At 40.2% G+C, this 13,539-nt stretch overlaps 1 protein-coding gene across 1 annotated transcript in view; it reads left to right on the top strand.

Moving 5' to 3' along the window:
* dock5 (dedicator of cytokinesis 5) overlaps positions 1–13,539 on the top strand; it is a 30,890-nt gene that overhangs the window by 15,241 nt on the left and 2,110 nt on the right. Inside the window, exons 15-48 of the mRNA XM_088375998.1 lie at positions 478–576; positions 788–860; positions 974–1,077; positions 1,276–1,456; positions 1,685–1,782; positions 1,896–1,985; positions 2,096–2,196; positions 2,306–2,440; positions 2,518–2,629; positions 2,963–3,033; positions 3,204–3,310; positions 3,456–3,592; positions 4,543–4,638; positions 4,944–5,042; positions 5,304–5,474; positions 5,556–5,656; positions 6,843–6,901; positions 7,151–7,305; positions 7,495–7,580; positions 7,874–8,030; positions 8,128–8,168; positions 8,234–8,324; positions 8,411–8,530; positions 8,843–8,932; positions 9,533–9,637; positions 9,900–10,041; positions 11,042–11,123; positions 11,209–11,293; positions 11,413–11,499; positions 11,590–11,766; positions 12,494–12,577; positions 12,657–12,794; positions 13,001–13,173; positions 13,342–13,486. Coding sequence (XP_088232124.1) covers positions 478–576; positions 788–860; positions 974–1,077; positions 1,276–1,456; positions 1,685–1,782; positions 1,896–1,985; positions 2,096–2,196; positions 2,306–2,440; positions 2,518–2,629; positions 2,963–3,033; positions 3,204–3,310; positions 3,456–3,592; positions 4,543–4,638; positions 4,944–5,042; positions 5,304–5,474; positions 5,556–5,656; positions 6,843–6,901; positions 7,151–7,305; positions 7,495–7,580; positions 7,874–8,030; positions 8,128–8,168; positions 8,234–8,324; positions 8,411–8,530; positions 8,843–8,932; positions 9,533–9,637; positions 9,900–10,041; positions 11,042–11,123; positions 11,209–11,293; positions 11,413–11,499; positions 11,590–11,766; positions 12,494–12,577; positions 12,657–12,794; positions 13,001–13,173; positions 13,342–13,486 — 3,792 coding nt within the window. The remainder of the gene's footprint in view (positions 1–477; positions 577–787; positions 861–973; positions 1,078–1,275; positions 1,457–1,684; positions 1,783–1,895; positions 1,986–2,095; positions 2,197–2,305; positions 2,441–2,517; positions 2,630–2,962; positions 3,034–3,203; positions 3,311–3,455; positions 3,593–4,542; positions 4,639–4,943; positions 5,043–5,303; positions 5,475–5,555; positions 5,657–6,842; positions 6,902–7,150; positions 7,306–7,494; positions 7,581–7,873; positions 8,031–8,127; positions 8,169–8,233; positions 8,325–8,410; positions 8,531–8,842; positions 8,933–9,532; positions 9,638–9,899; positions 10,042–11,041; positions 11,124–11,208; positions 11,294–11,412; positions 11,500–11,589; positions 11,767–12,493; positions 12,578–12,656; positions 12,795–13,000; positions 13,174–13,341; positions 13,487–13,539) is intronic.

Genomic DNA, 13,539 nt, shown 5'->3' on the forward strand with positions numbered 1-13,539 from the left:
TGGGTAATAATGGAAAAGAAACACCACTGCCACATTTTACATATGCATTATAAAAACAGGCAAGTTGGTAATTTTAAGAAATACAAAGTTCTACTTTCATGTACTACATTATGACCAATAATTATGTCCTTTTTAACATAATTGTTCTAAAGGCAGCAAGTCTCGAGTTAATAATTTTAAATATTTTTTTCAGCATCTGAAATACAGAAAAAATATTGCCGTCTTAAATAGCGTAATGTGCGTGAACCTCTTTTTAAGTGCAGTATTTCAAACATTGGAGTCATTCTCGTTAACGTCCACTCATTTTAAAGTATTTTAAATACATTGGATTGATTAATGTGGAATATATAAAGATGCCATTGTTTATTTAAATACATTGGGTTTATTAGTTATATGTACCTCTATCATCAGTGCAAGTGACACTAATTTGTATGTACATGCAAAGCCTAAATGTTAATTCCAATTTTCATTTTATAGAAGGCCATATTTCCTGGGGCTGGTTATGATGGTATTACAGAGTACAAGTCTGTCATATACTACCAAGTGAAGCAACCCTGTTGGAATGAAACAGTGAAGGTAGGTAAGCTTATGTCATGGTCCCACATGCAGCATTGAACATGACATCCCATGGTTTCAATTAATTTGCGAAAAGGATTTAGTACAGCCCAGTGCAATGAAATAATTTTAAAGGAGAGATGCCGAGCCAGAATGTGGTGATAATATAACTGCAAATACAATCATGTATTTTGCAAATGTAATCGCTCTGCTTTTGTCTGCTCTCTACAAGGTAACAATTCCCATTGAAGACGTGTGCCGCTGTCACCTGAGGGTGATGTTTCGACATAGATCCTCCCAGGACTGTGAGTCACTACGACTTGTTGTGTGACTGAGTTGTATGACAATCACCCACGCGTAATCCCTCCACCATGGTAAATACCGTAGAGCTCATCTTCTGCTCCTCTGTATCCTTCAGCTAGGGACAAATCCGAAAAACCCTTTGGAATGGCATTTGTCCGCCTAATGAGAGGAGATGGAACGACACTCAGGGACGGAAAACATGAACCCATCGTCTATAAGGTGGTTTCTAAAATTTGTACTTTCATCTAAAAGAAAGAGCACATCGATACACCTGCATAAATAAATTGCATAGTCGGTGCACAAATGACAGTTTGTTGATTGATTGATTACGGAATGCTCCATGATAAGTTCTATGCAATTAAATATCCATTGATTTGTTTGCTTCAAGACTCATTCCTTATTTTGTGAATTTCGTAGGTTGATGTGAAAAGGGCAGATGATGCAAAGGTTTATCTGACCTTGCCAGGGACCTGGGCTGAAGTGGAGGAGAAGGAGAAACAAACAGGGAAGCAGTTCCACCATTCAGGAACGATCCCTGTCACTAAGGACAGCTTTCAGATTTCCACACTTACTTGCTCCACGAAACTCACTCAGAACGGTATTTCTGTCTGTCTATAAATCAAAAGATTTCTTTTTCACAAGTCATTTTGAAGGTGAAACTAGTCTTACATCGGAACGCTCCGCACCACACGATGCCGCATTGAATGAATTTACTTGAGGTGTTGTGACTTCTATACTGTGGACAGATTGAGATTTATTGCTGGTTTGATGTGATTCACATTGGAAAAGTTCAACAGCTGAACCTGATGTGTTCACAAATCTTTAGTTGATCTACTCGGCCTGTTGAACTGGCGGTCTAACCCAGATGATCTTGACCAGATACTGCAGAGGCTAATGGAGGTGGAAGGCGGAGAGATTGTTAAAGTGGGTGCTCTGCGCTACTTATGTCACGTTCACTATTTAATTATAGCCATTTTAAGATCATTTTTAACGGGATTTTTATAATGTGCGTTGGGATTTTTTTTTTTTTTTAACAGTTTCTCCAGGATACTCTTGATGCTCTGTTCAACATCATGATGGAGACTTCAGAAAAGGACACCTATGACACACTGGTGTTCAACGCCTTGGTTAGTATTTGAGCTGCAGTTGACATATTTTACCTTTTGGCAAGGCTACACTTCATCATGATACATTTGCATTTTCTTCAGCCTTTTACGAGGTCTCTCTTTTTTTCTAGGTTTTTATTATCACACTGATTGGTGACATCAAATTCCAGCACTTTAACCCAGTCCTTGAAACCTACATTAACAAACACTTCAGTGCCACTTTGGCTTATATGTGAGTCCCTACCGCCTTGCAAAATGACACCCGTGATTTGTGTGCTTCTCCACCTACCTTTTAGTGTAATTTTCATAAGACCTTAAGTCAACCTTATTTGCATTTTCAGGAAGCTTACCAAGGTGCTCAACCACTATGTGGGTCATGCGGAGGAGCCTGTCCTTACTGAGAATCTCTATGCGGCACTCAAGGCTCTCAAGTATTTGTTCAGGTTTATTGTCCAGTCTCGGATCCTCTACCTAAGGTATCTGAGAGGCACTCATACTCTCACTCCGACTTTGAATTTGGAAGATTAGCTTGTAAAGTGATCCACCTTTGTAGGTTCTATGGAAACAGTGAAGACGGGGATGCTTTCTTCAACTCAATTCGCTCTCTGTTCCTGTCTTTCAACACTCTCATGGACAGACCGCTTGACGAGGGAGTGAAAATAAAGGTTTGGGCTGTATAGTTATTTTTTACTACTGCCAAAAGCTATAGGTTAACATAGCAGTCCATTACTGTATGACTTGTCAAGTTAGAGTTGCGGCCCACTGAGCTATGCGACAGAACTTCACTCGTGTAGTGTGCAGTGTTCTGACACAAGATTTCACGCAATATACGCCGCTTCCAAACATTGAAAATTATAGCCAATGAAAATGCATGGACGCTTTAGCAAATCAATAATCTGCAACATAGTTTTATATACACTACCTCCTGAAATTGTCAGTAAAATAATACAATGCTAAATTTATTCACCTTGTTGACACCCTGCACTATGTATTTTCAGGGAGCAATATTGAAATATCTCCCCAGCATCATTAATGACATCCAGTCTGTGTTTGATCCTGTGGAGTTAAGGTAATTCTCAAGGGGGGCTGCACATCTTGTAATAATGCCTTTTGCATTGTGAATTATTTCTTCAATTTTTCTCAGAATACTGTTGCTGCAAGGTTAACAAAACATTACGTGAACTGTGTTTTTCTGTGCCAATTACAACACAGACAGTGAAGTGCGCTCATATTTTACAGCATTCTGCTCTCGAAGTTTATTGAGAGCATTCCCGACTCTCAGCTCGTGCGTCAGAAGCTGGGCTGTATGTGCAAAATGGTGGAGAGTGACCTTTTCATGCAGCCAGGTAGCCACATAATGAAATTTTACACAAGATGCATTGAAAACACAAATGATTGCCTTTGGCTCAGAATACTTTGTCACAGGCCCCACCGTGACTCAAAATGGAGCCTGTCATACTCTGACCACATCCCTCTGCTTTGTTTCCACAGATTGTCGAGATGTGCTTCTGCCACTTGTCAATGACCAGCTGAGTGGACAGCTGGATGATCACTCCAGTAAACCTGACTATGAGGCTTGTGTTCAACTGCTTAGCACTGTGTTGGACATCGTGGATCGCAAGGATGTGGTAAATAGTCACACTAACAGATCAAAATGACTGGCACCTCAGGGTACAATAACAGAAGCATCTTGTCAAAACAAGATTACAGGCATACATGGGCAGGATTTAAAGATATGCAGATAAAAGACATGAAAGAAAAGCTTAAATAGTCAAATGCTTCACATTTTGTGCTATACTCTCAAACACATACAAAGTGGTTGTGAATGCAGAGAGAGAAGCATTTACGCTCGTGTGTTCGAAAATGTGTTTCCTTTTGAAGGAGTACTAACATGAACACAATTACCAGATGTATTCGCTTTTGTTGTTGCTATTCTTTGACTCCTTCCGAGACTCTCACCTTTAGGGACGGGATGATCCGTTGCTGGGTGAGATGGGCGGTGGCTAAAGACTGAAGGTCCCAGTCTTTGGCCACAGTCCAGCCTACGTATTAAAACTTGAGACGTGGAACGGCAGGGAGCGAGTTTGAATTTGTTGGCCTCTGGCTTGGTACCTGTGCAATGGGGTTCAGCCTTGTGGAAAAAAAGATAGCCTTGTCTCCCTTTATAGGTTTTGACTTTAGTTTGTACAGTCAAGCCCGAAATTATTCATACCCCAGGCCAGGGGTATGAATAATTTCGGGCTCGCTTGTATTTGTATTAAACAGCAGCTCAGAGTAACTGCCCTTGTAGGAGTCTTTGGAGGGGGTTCTGAAGAGCGCTCTTGCTGCAGAGTTGCCGTTCAGATCTGGACTGGTGTGAGTGGGAGGAATACCTGACAGCCAACCTGAACTCAAGTGCTGCTTTGTCATTGGACTTTATTGCTCATCACGAACATAACGTACTACATGTTCAAGCCAGGGTGTCCATTTTGTACCAAAACCGGATTTCATTGATCGACTTTGATTTATGATGGATACCAGAGGACTCAAATTGAGTAATACTACAGTACTTCATACTAAACAAATTACATTTGTGCAGGGTCCAACCAGGGGACACGTTCAGATGATAATGGAGCGCCTACTTCGCAGGGTCAATCGCACTGTCATAGGCATGGACAGATCATCCCCCCTCATTGTAAGTTTGATGTTGCTGCTGGAATATATCCTTGAGAAGTGCAGACATTAGTAAAACTAAATGTTTTCTCTTAAAGGGGAAAGATAAACTATACAGCAGGGGTCTTCAATCCTGGTCCTTGGGGTGTTTGAATCAGGTGTGTTGCAGCAGGGAGACATAACAAACCCTGAGGCCCAGGATTAAAGACCCCTCCTATACACTTGTTAACGTTTGCTTGAATAGAACAAAGTGCTCAGAATATTTTTTTTTGTCAGGGGAATTTCTGTGAATGAATGTAATGTTACAAATCACCTTCTCTGTTACAGGGCCACTATTTATCTTGCATGACGGCTATCTTGAAGCAGATGGATGACGTGCATTATGCCCACTATATTGGCACCTTTAAGACAAGACAGGATATCATTGTAAGTGTCTTGGTGTTGCCCTTGTTAGTTGCGGTACACCTCACAGATACCCATCAATAATGGACATTATTCCACTTTCAACTACTAGAGACAATATTGATTGTAAACATATCATGCACTTGATGGGAATGACATGACGAGGTCAGTGGGCCCGCTAGTGGTCGGAACATGATGAATGCCTGACATACATACAGCAATGCTGTCTTTTCGAGCTAACTGAATTTCACCTGGCGCTTACAATGAAGCTTCTCTTATCATCAGGACTTCCTCATGGAGACATTCATCATGTTCAAGGACCTCATGGGAGAGGTATTCCCTGCTGACTGGATGATTATGAACCTGGTGCAGATGCAAGTTTTCCTAAGGGCCATAAACCAGTATTCCGATGTCCTCAACACGTATTTCTTAGACCAAGCACATTTTGAACTACAGGTATGTTTTGTTCATCATACATAAACTTACAATGTATGACTTTGTGTGGTATAATATTTTAAACCTTTGTATCCCGCACAGCTGTGGAATAGCTACTTTCATTTGACCGTAGCATTCCTCACCCATAAGACACTGCAACTTGAGTCCTTCTCTCAAGAGAAGCGCAACAAGATATTAAACAAGTGAGATTTTTGCATTCATGCAGTTTATGATTGTGTCTCACCAATTGCATTGCAAATATACACTCACCTAGTAACATTGTCACGGTGCGCCAATTTCATTGTTTTTGCTGAAAAAAAATATATATATACATATATATGCGTATATATACATATTTTTTGAATTGTTTATTCCGGCAAGTGCACAACATATTTGTTATAGTTCCATTTCACATTTGACATGACTTGCTGAAAAGGGAGGCGGGTGGAAGCAATTTGCTTATCTAGTCCCGTCCCAACTTCAACCAGAGTTTCAGTGGCTGACACACAATCTACATTGCTATAGTTTTATCCATGGTGATAATATTAAACATGACACCATGGTTTGACAGCAACCATGAGAGGAGTGATAAACCATGTAGCTTTTACTCACAGGGACAAAATAGTTGGTACTGTGAGCTAATAAATAAATACAAATCGTTAGTGGTACTGAAATAACTCGAAACTGAAGAGACTGGATATGACAAAATGTATATTAGAAGTTACAGACAACACTGGAGATATTCTACTTTGTAGGTAAACGAGTGGTTAAGCTTGCTAGTAAATGTTACATCTTACTCACTTAAGTCTCTTTTAAGTCTATCTGATCCAGCCTATTTGCACACATAAAAAGGAGGTATATATTTACAAATGGAGCTTCTTGGTTATGTATTAAATATACATAAAATAGCCTTGAATGAAATAAGAGCTGGTTCAGCTATTCATTCATTGTTCTTTTGATGTCAGAACTTTGATTTGACTCAAAAGTATATAAAAAATAAATGATGTTTGGAGTATAAGAATCTTTAAACCATTTTTAAACTGGGAGTACGAACAGCGTGACTCAACCCATTTCACAACAAGCGACAGTTTGGGAGAAAAGTTCCAATACCCGTGGGTTGGAGTTTACTTCAAACACTTTTTAAGAAGTGTGAATGAGGAATGTTTTTCTAATCTTGACACATTTATGTCAGTGGTTTGAACTTTGACGAGTTGATCAATGCGTGATTGACAACCACTGATAGAGCAACTACACTTTAATTTCGTTTTCATAGATCTGCTCTATGTATCGAAACGCATGGCCCATTTCAAAAGATGTCTATCGGAAAACAAGTTCAATTCTACCTTTAATGAGGAAAACAAGTGCTAAACTGATTTACATTTGCTACAGATATGGTGACATGAGGAAGACAGTTGGCTTTAAGATCAGAGATATGTGGTACAATCTTGGTGAGTATTTATGACCATCTAATATTGTGTCTTTTATCATATATTTGTGTGAAATTATTTATTTGGAGCCTGCCAGTAATGCAGGCAGAGTAATAAGACAATGTTTTTATTGTTCGGTTTCATTGTACTTTGTTTTGTTTACAGCATTATTAAATTTCCCTATGTTTGTTGTGAGATGAAGATGCAGCTTATTGCCTTCTCAAATCATACTTGTATTCTTCCGAGGGCTAATCTTTTGTTATCCTTCAGGTCCCCATAAAATGAAGTTCATCCCATCCATGGTCGGACCTATTTTGGAGGTCACTCTGGTGCCTGAGCCAGAGCTGAGGAAGGCTACAATTCCCATCTTTTTCGATATGATGCAGTGTGAGCACAATTTCAGCCCCGGGCGCACATTTGAAATGGTACACTCTCCAATCTTATGCACTGTGTGTTTCTTTAAATACCATCCACATTTGTGTTACATCACTTGTTGTCCATTTGACTCTGTGCTTTTAAGTGCCTGTATATCCACCATCCTTTTTTATCTTTTCACCAAGAAAGCGTGTGTGTGTATGTGTGTGTGTGTGTGTGTGTGTGTTTTTTCACTCCAGTTCGAAAATGAGCTGATAACAAGACTGGATCAAGAAGTTGAAGGAGGTCGAGGGGATGAGCAGTACAAAGTCCTGCTGGAGAAAACGTAATTTTGGTCACTTATCTCAATTTTGCTCATTAACTGAATAGATAGATATTTGGTCTGAAACTCTACACAAGTGGCTTTCAGATATTCTTTGAAGGTGCAATGTCCAAGAATTAGCCCACCCTCAAAAACCTTTTATTGTAATTATTATTGTATTATTTTAGTTTTTGTATATTTTATTACATTGCAATTATTGTAACTCCTGCATTAATGACAACAATGTGCTAAAATTTCAGATAGAGGGTTCAGGGTTCTTACAGGCCATCTCGTGAAATTACTTTGTGGACCAACAGGTTACTGGAGCACTGCAGACGCCATAGATATCTGGCACAGTCAGGTGAGGAGTTGGCGCTTCTGCTGAGCAGCCTGCTGGAGAATCTCCTGGCATACCGCACCATCACACACGATGAAAGTCCAGAGCATCGCATGAGCTGCACTGTCAATGTGCTGGTATGGCCCACTCGTGTGTTCACAAAAAAATCCTCACACGTTTGTGCTTGCACGTAAGCAGTTATTTGACATGACGTTAGTGTGCTTTCTGATTCAGAATTTCTACAAGGAAAAAAAGAGGGAAGACATTTATATTCGGTAAGTCAGGTATGACATCTGACGCTTTGATTAAATGCTGCCTTTTAACATGTTCTTATAATTAGGTACTTGTACAAGCTACGGGATTTACATCTGGACTGTGAAAATTACACAGAGGCCTCCTACACACTGCTGCTCCATGCTGAATTACTTGAGGTGTCATTTACAAATCTCACTTTTAACATTTTAAAGCATTGTCGCGCTTACAGACTTATACATCTTAACTATTGATTTTATACCAGTGGTCTGACAAAACCTGTGCGCCTCATCTGATTCCTCGAGATGGGAAGCATGTGTGGACACAACAGGAGTTGAAAGAAAGACTTTTCCAGGAGATCATATGTTATTTGGACAAAGGCAAGGTGAGTATTGCTAGTACTGCCACTGTGCTAAGGTCGCCCTTTAATTTTAGTCTTTGCGTAATTTCTTGAAGCTTCACTATTTCATTTATCGGCTTGAGGTTCTTCGTTGTGTCATTATTCAATCAGATTCTGCATCGTTTATTTCCCTTAAGTTTAAGTTTGGTGCGGTTGAACCTAAATCGCAACATCTGTCACAGTTAAATCTTTTTCTGAAATTGTCCAGCCTAGTTACACACTGTTGCTTATCAATAGTTAGTTTTTGAAGCCATTTGCTAAGTGAGTAAGTGAGTGAGTAAGTATACATGTTCCCAGATGTGGGAGAAGGCTATTGAACTTGGCAAGGAGCTGGCAAAGATGCACGAGAGCCACATGTTTGACTTCATGGAGCTCAGCCAGCTGCTGGTAAGAACATGTACATCACACTTCCGCCCTGAACTAAAGCGCTATCTCCGCTACAGAAAACAAATCCATAAATAGCAAATGTATTTGTAGACGTGAGTGCATGTTTTTTTTCCCCTTACCACTGTAAATGTTTGTGATGAGTAATGTGCCAAAGGGTGAAGGCAATTAGTTTAAAAAAAATTGAAGGAGTTAAAGTATGCATGTGTGTGTCATTGCAAGCACCCACACAATTTTAATTTAAATGTATTTCGAAGAATCCAGTTATAAATTTATCAGTATTAGCACTTCAGTGCAATTTATGTAATTTATTTTTCGCGTGATGTGCCCAAAGCAGAGCGTCATTGTAGTCACTTAGCATTTTGAGCACTGTGGCGCCACTAGTTACTCTGCATGTGTGTCAACTATTTATTATGATAAGTAGTTATAAGTACTTATTATACTTTTATTTTGAACAATCCAGTTAGTAGTAAGTTCTATAATGAAGGAAAAAAAAATGTTTTCAATTGTGTTGAGCAACAAGCCTTAATGTAAATGTAGAAATGTAAAATGTGTTAAACACAAACAGACAATTTATGTCAACACATTTATTATGTCTCGCAGAAAAAACAAGCAGAATTCTATGAAAAGATCATGCATGCTATGCGACCACAGCCAGAATACTTTGCTGTTGGATATTACGGCCTTGGATTTCCTTCTTTCCTCAGGGTAAGTAAGAAATGAGTGCTTATTTTAATAAACAAACATGACATATTATATACGTATTCACAAACTGGCTCTATGAAACACTTTTTGTTTAAAAGCGCTGCAATATTGCTGTTATGTCATCAATGTTTTGATGCTTCAAGAGCCATGTTACATTGACTTCAATCTTTTCTTCAGTTTGTTTCTTTTTCCCCTCCATAAATTGCAAACTTGAGTTAATTTTTAATGTCCTCTGTTTCCTAATAGTACATATATTTTGTTCCAGAACAAAATGTTCATCTACAGAGGCAAAGAGTATGAGTGGCTGGAAGACTTCAGTTTAAAATTGCTTTCTCAGTTCCCAAATGCCGTTCGCATGACCAGCACAGCGCCTCCCGGAGACAACATCAGCAACTCTCCTGGACAGTGTATCCTTGAATTTGAGAAAATTGTTGAGTTCACTTGTTCAATTGTTCAAAATTTTTGTCCACAATAATTCATTGGGAGCTCTTCTTAATGAAACCAGGACCTGGTTGGAGTACATTGCTGTGAATCCTCAGGGAAACACTTTTGGGGGGAAAATATTTTTTCCAATATAAGCCCAATTCTGTGTGCATTCTTCCATCCACTCAGATCTGTCATTTGTGCACCAGCACTTAGGGTGAGGGAACTCTAAAGTGTGGGTATTTCCTTTCAAATCTAGTGCAAGCAGACTTTTTTCATCTCTGCAAAGAGCTTTTCCACTTCAGATAAGCTCCTGGCACCTTGGAGTTGTTTTGAAAGCTATTTAAACTACTCTCACCAACCCACTATTATAACAACTACTGTCATTGTAATGGTGTGTTAATTATTCCATGTTTTGCTTCTATGTCGGTTGTCAAACTCTGCCAATGTTTAAAGTGACTCGCCCGGTTTGCAGCACAAGTTTGGGCACCGCTGATCTATGTTATGGCAGACACGCAATCCATGGACCCCAGTCATGACCACGATCATTAAGTTTCTTTAATGGATTTATTTCATACAAAAAAAAAATACAGTTTTAGACTGTAGTGTGTATGCACCAGACGGTCTACAACACATTTCCTATATCTGGTATTTTCATCTTTTAAGTGTATGTAGTGGGTGTGTCGGAAGTGTGGACAAGACTATGCGCATGGATGAAAAGTGTGTTAGCCCAGACTCTCGGGAAGACTTGGCACGAACAAAACATTATAGCGCTATGTCATTATAGGTTTTAATCTATGAAGGTGGGCTCACTCGATAGGTAATCTTATTATGGATATATGATTTCTTTTCAGTCAAAATGTAGGCACCAAACCATCTTGTGATTAAGACACCCATTCTTTAAATGAAGAAACAATGCTGATTCATCACAATTTGACTGTCCTTCCATAGTACTGCTTGTTTTTATCCTTAGCCAACTTTCAGACATCCAGTGTTTTACTGTCAAGCCTGTGCTCATTGTACCACAGCAGTTCAAAGACAAAGGTGTTCCAGAGCAGATACTCAAGTGATTAAGTGTTCCTTTTACCATTTAGTAATTTTTTTACTAGGCCTTGCCACCAACTCAAATCACCAACTCTCTCCTCTTGTAGTTACTACCGAACAAATGAAGTGGAAAAATTCCAGTACTCTAGGCCCTTTAGAAAAGGTGAAAAGGATCCAGACAATGAGTTTGCAGTGAGTTGCTTTTATTGTTCTTGACTGATTGAAGCTCACATACGAAAGGTCCATAATTTCTCTGAAATGTATAAACAACAGTGTTTGCACAAAGTCTCTATTTATATGCTGCCCTATAGACTATGTGGATTGAGAGAACCACTTATATTACTGCCTATCGCTTCCCTGGGATTCTGAAATGGTTTGAAGTCAAATCTGTCTCTGTGGTAAGAAGCAGCCCCATATTGTTTTCAAGTTCAAATTGCCATCGTTCCTTGTAACTCAGCCACTTTCCAAATCATTACCATGATGTGCAGGAGGAGATCAGTCCTTTGGAGAATGCCATAGAGACCATGGAGATGGCCAACGAAAAGCTGAGTAACTTGGTGCAGCAGCAAGCCTGTGATCGCTCACTGTCCATCAACCCACTGTCCATGATGCTCAGCGGCATCGTTGATCCTGCCGTCATGGGTGGCTTCTCCAACTATGAGAAGGTTTGCACCTCTCTTCTTCCAGGATGCTTTGTGATTTCAGAAGCATGTAGGATTGAGATTTGTTCACGTGCACAAGTGCAAAAAAATAATTGAGTTGGAAATATATTTGCTGCTAGTATAATGGGCCAAAGAAATTTGTCATTATCATTTTTAATATGTGAAATGGTGGAGTTTGCTAAAGTTTAATTAAATTGAGTTCAAAATACACCTTCAAAACAATCCAGCAGAATATTAATTGCTTATTTTTTGGTGCAAATAAACTGTTTAGTGTTTGGGATTAGAGGGGAAAGTTTTTTATCATCATTCCAATATTTGTTGTGACTGAGCCAGATTATATGACTCGATTTATGACTTGCTCGAACCAAGTAATGATTTGACTTGCTTGAAATTTGGAGGCTACTTGGTTTGCTTGAATTATTCTGCCCTGCAGTAACTCGGGCCTTGCTTGAGACTTGAAGGCTACGACTTTAGACTTGCTTGTGGCTTGCTCATATGGGACCTATTCCCACTTATGGAAAATATACTTCAAGTGTATTTTTAATTCCTAATCACAATAAAAATTAAGAAAAAAAGCTCCATGAGTTCTTGGGAGATTCGAGCCTGCTTTACAAGGGAATTCGGGTTGCTTATTTGTCACGATGTTGAAACATCCTGAATCCAGTGTAGCTTGCGGCACCATTTGAAATGTGCATGTTTATGATTCTTTCAACTTGTTCATCCTCTTTAGGCCTTTTTTAATGACACCTACATCCACGAACACCCAGAAGACCATGAGCGCATTGAGGTCCTTAAACACCTCATTGCCCTGCAGGTAACCGCCTGCACCCGGCTTTGTCACTGGCACAGGTCTTATTGCACATGTTGCGTAACACTAACTCTTGCCCCTCCAGATCCCCGTCTTAGCAGATGGCATTCGCATCCATGGGGAGAAGACGACAGAGCAGTTGAAACCCTTACACAATCGCCTGGTTACTTGCTTCCAAGACCTTCGGGAGAAAGTGGAGAAGCATTATGGCGTCATAACCTTGGTGCGTGGCCTGCTTCAAACTCAATATTTAAAGATGCCAACTTGACCCTTTGGCCCTATCACACTATTCCCATTCAAAGCACGGCGAACATTGTTTTAGTCCAGGCTAATACATTTTAGCCAGTGCTTGGCGGCTCCGATTTTTTTTCCCTGCCCCTCGCCTGCCAACATTCCCTCATGATGCTTAATCCTATTTGTGTGTCTCAGCCCTGCTCTCTCGCAGAGAGAAAGAAGAGTCGCGTGGGCTCAGTGGTGATGCCCTACATCCTGTCCTCCACGCTGCGTCGCATGTCCACTGTGTCAACCCTCTCCAATGCCTCCTCAGCCCTCTCCAGCGGCTATGCATCCTCCGATGGACCCTCGGCCATTTCCTCCCAAGAGTCAGTCCCCGCACTCCCTCATTGGGCCCCCTTTTGTCTCCCTTAGTCAGCGTCTGTGTTCGTACTCACTGATCATGGGGGCAAACCGTGGCAAATTTTTCATTGTGTTATCGCCACAGTTTTTAATCCTGCTGCATGTCTTTGTCTTCCCCTATTATTCACAACCAGTTCGTTGTTATCCCGCCCCAGCAATCGCAGGACCTCAATGCTGTCCCGCTCAGAGGAGGACAACAGGATCGCGAGAAAGAACAGGAAAGAGTGGAGTGTGAGCAAGTCTCAGGTCCTGCTGGAGAGACAGTCGGATGCAGATGAGGTGAGTACTGGTGTTCATTTTCTGACCCAGTGCCGTAATCATATTCCCATTAT

This window comes from Syngnathus floridae, chromosome 5 (assembly GCF_059516105.1).
Source record: "Syngnathus floridae isolate MCC-2025c chromosome 5, RoL_Sflo_1.0, whole genome shotgun sequence".
Lineage (NCBI taxonomy): Eukaryota > Metazoa > Chordata > Actinopteri > Syngnathiformes > Syngnathidae > Syngnathus > Syngnathus floridae.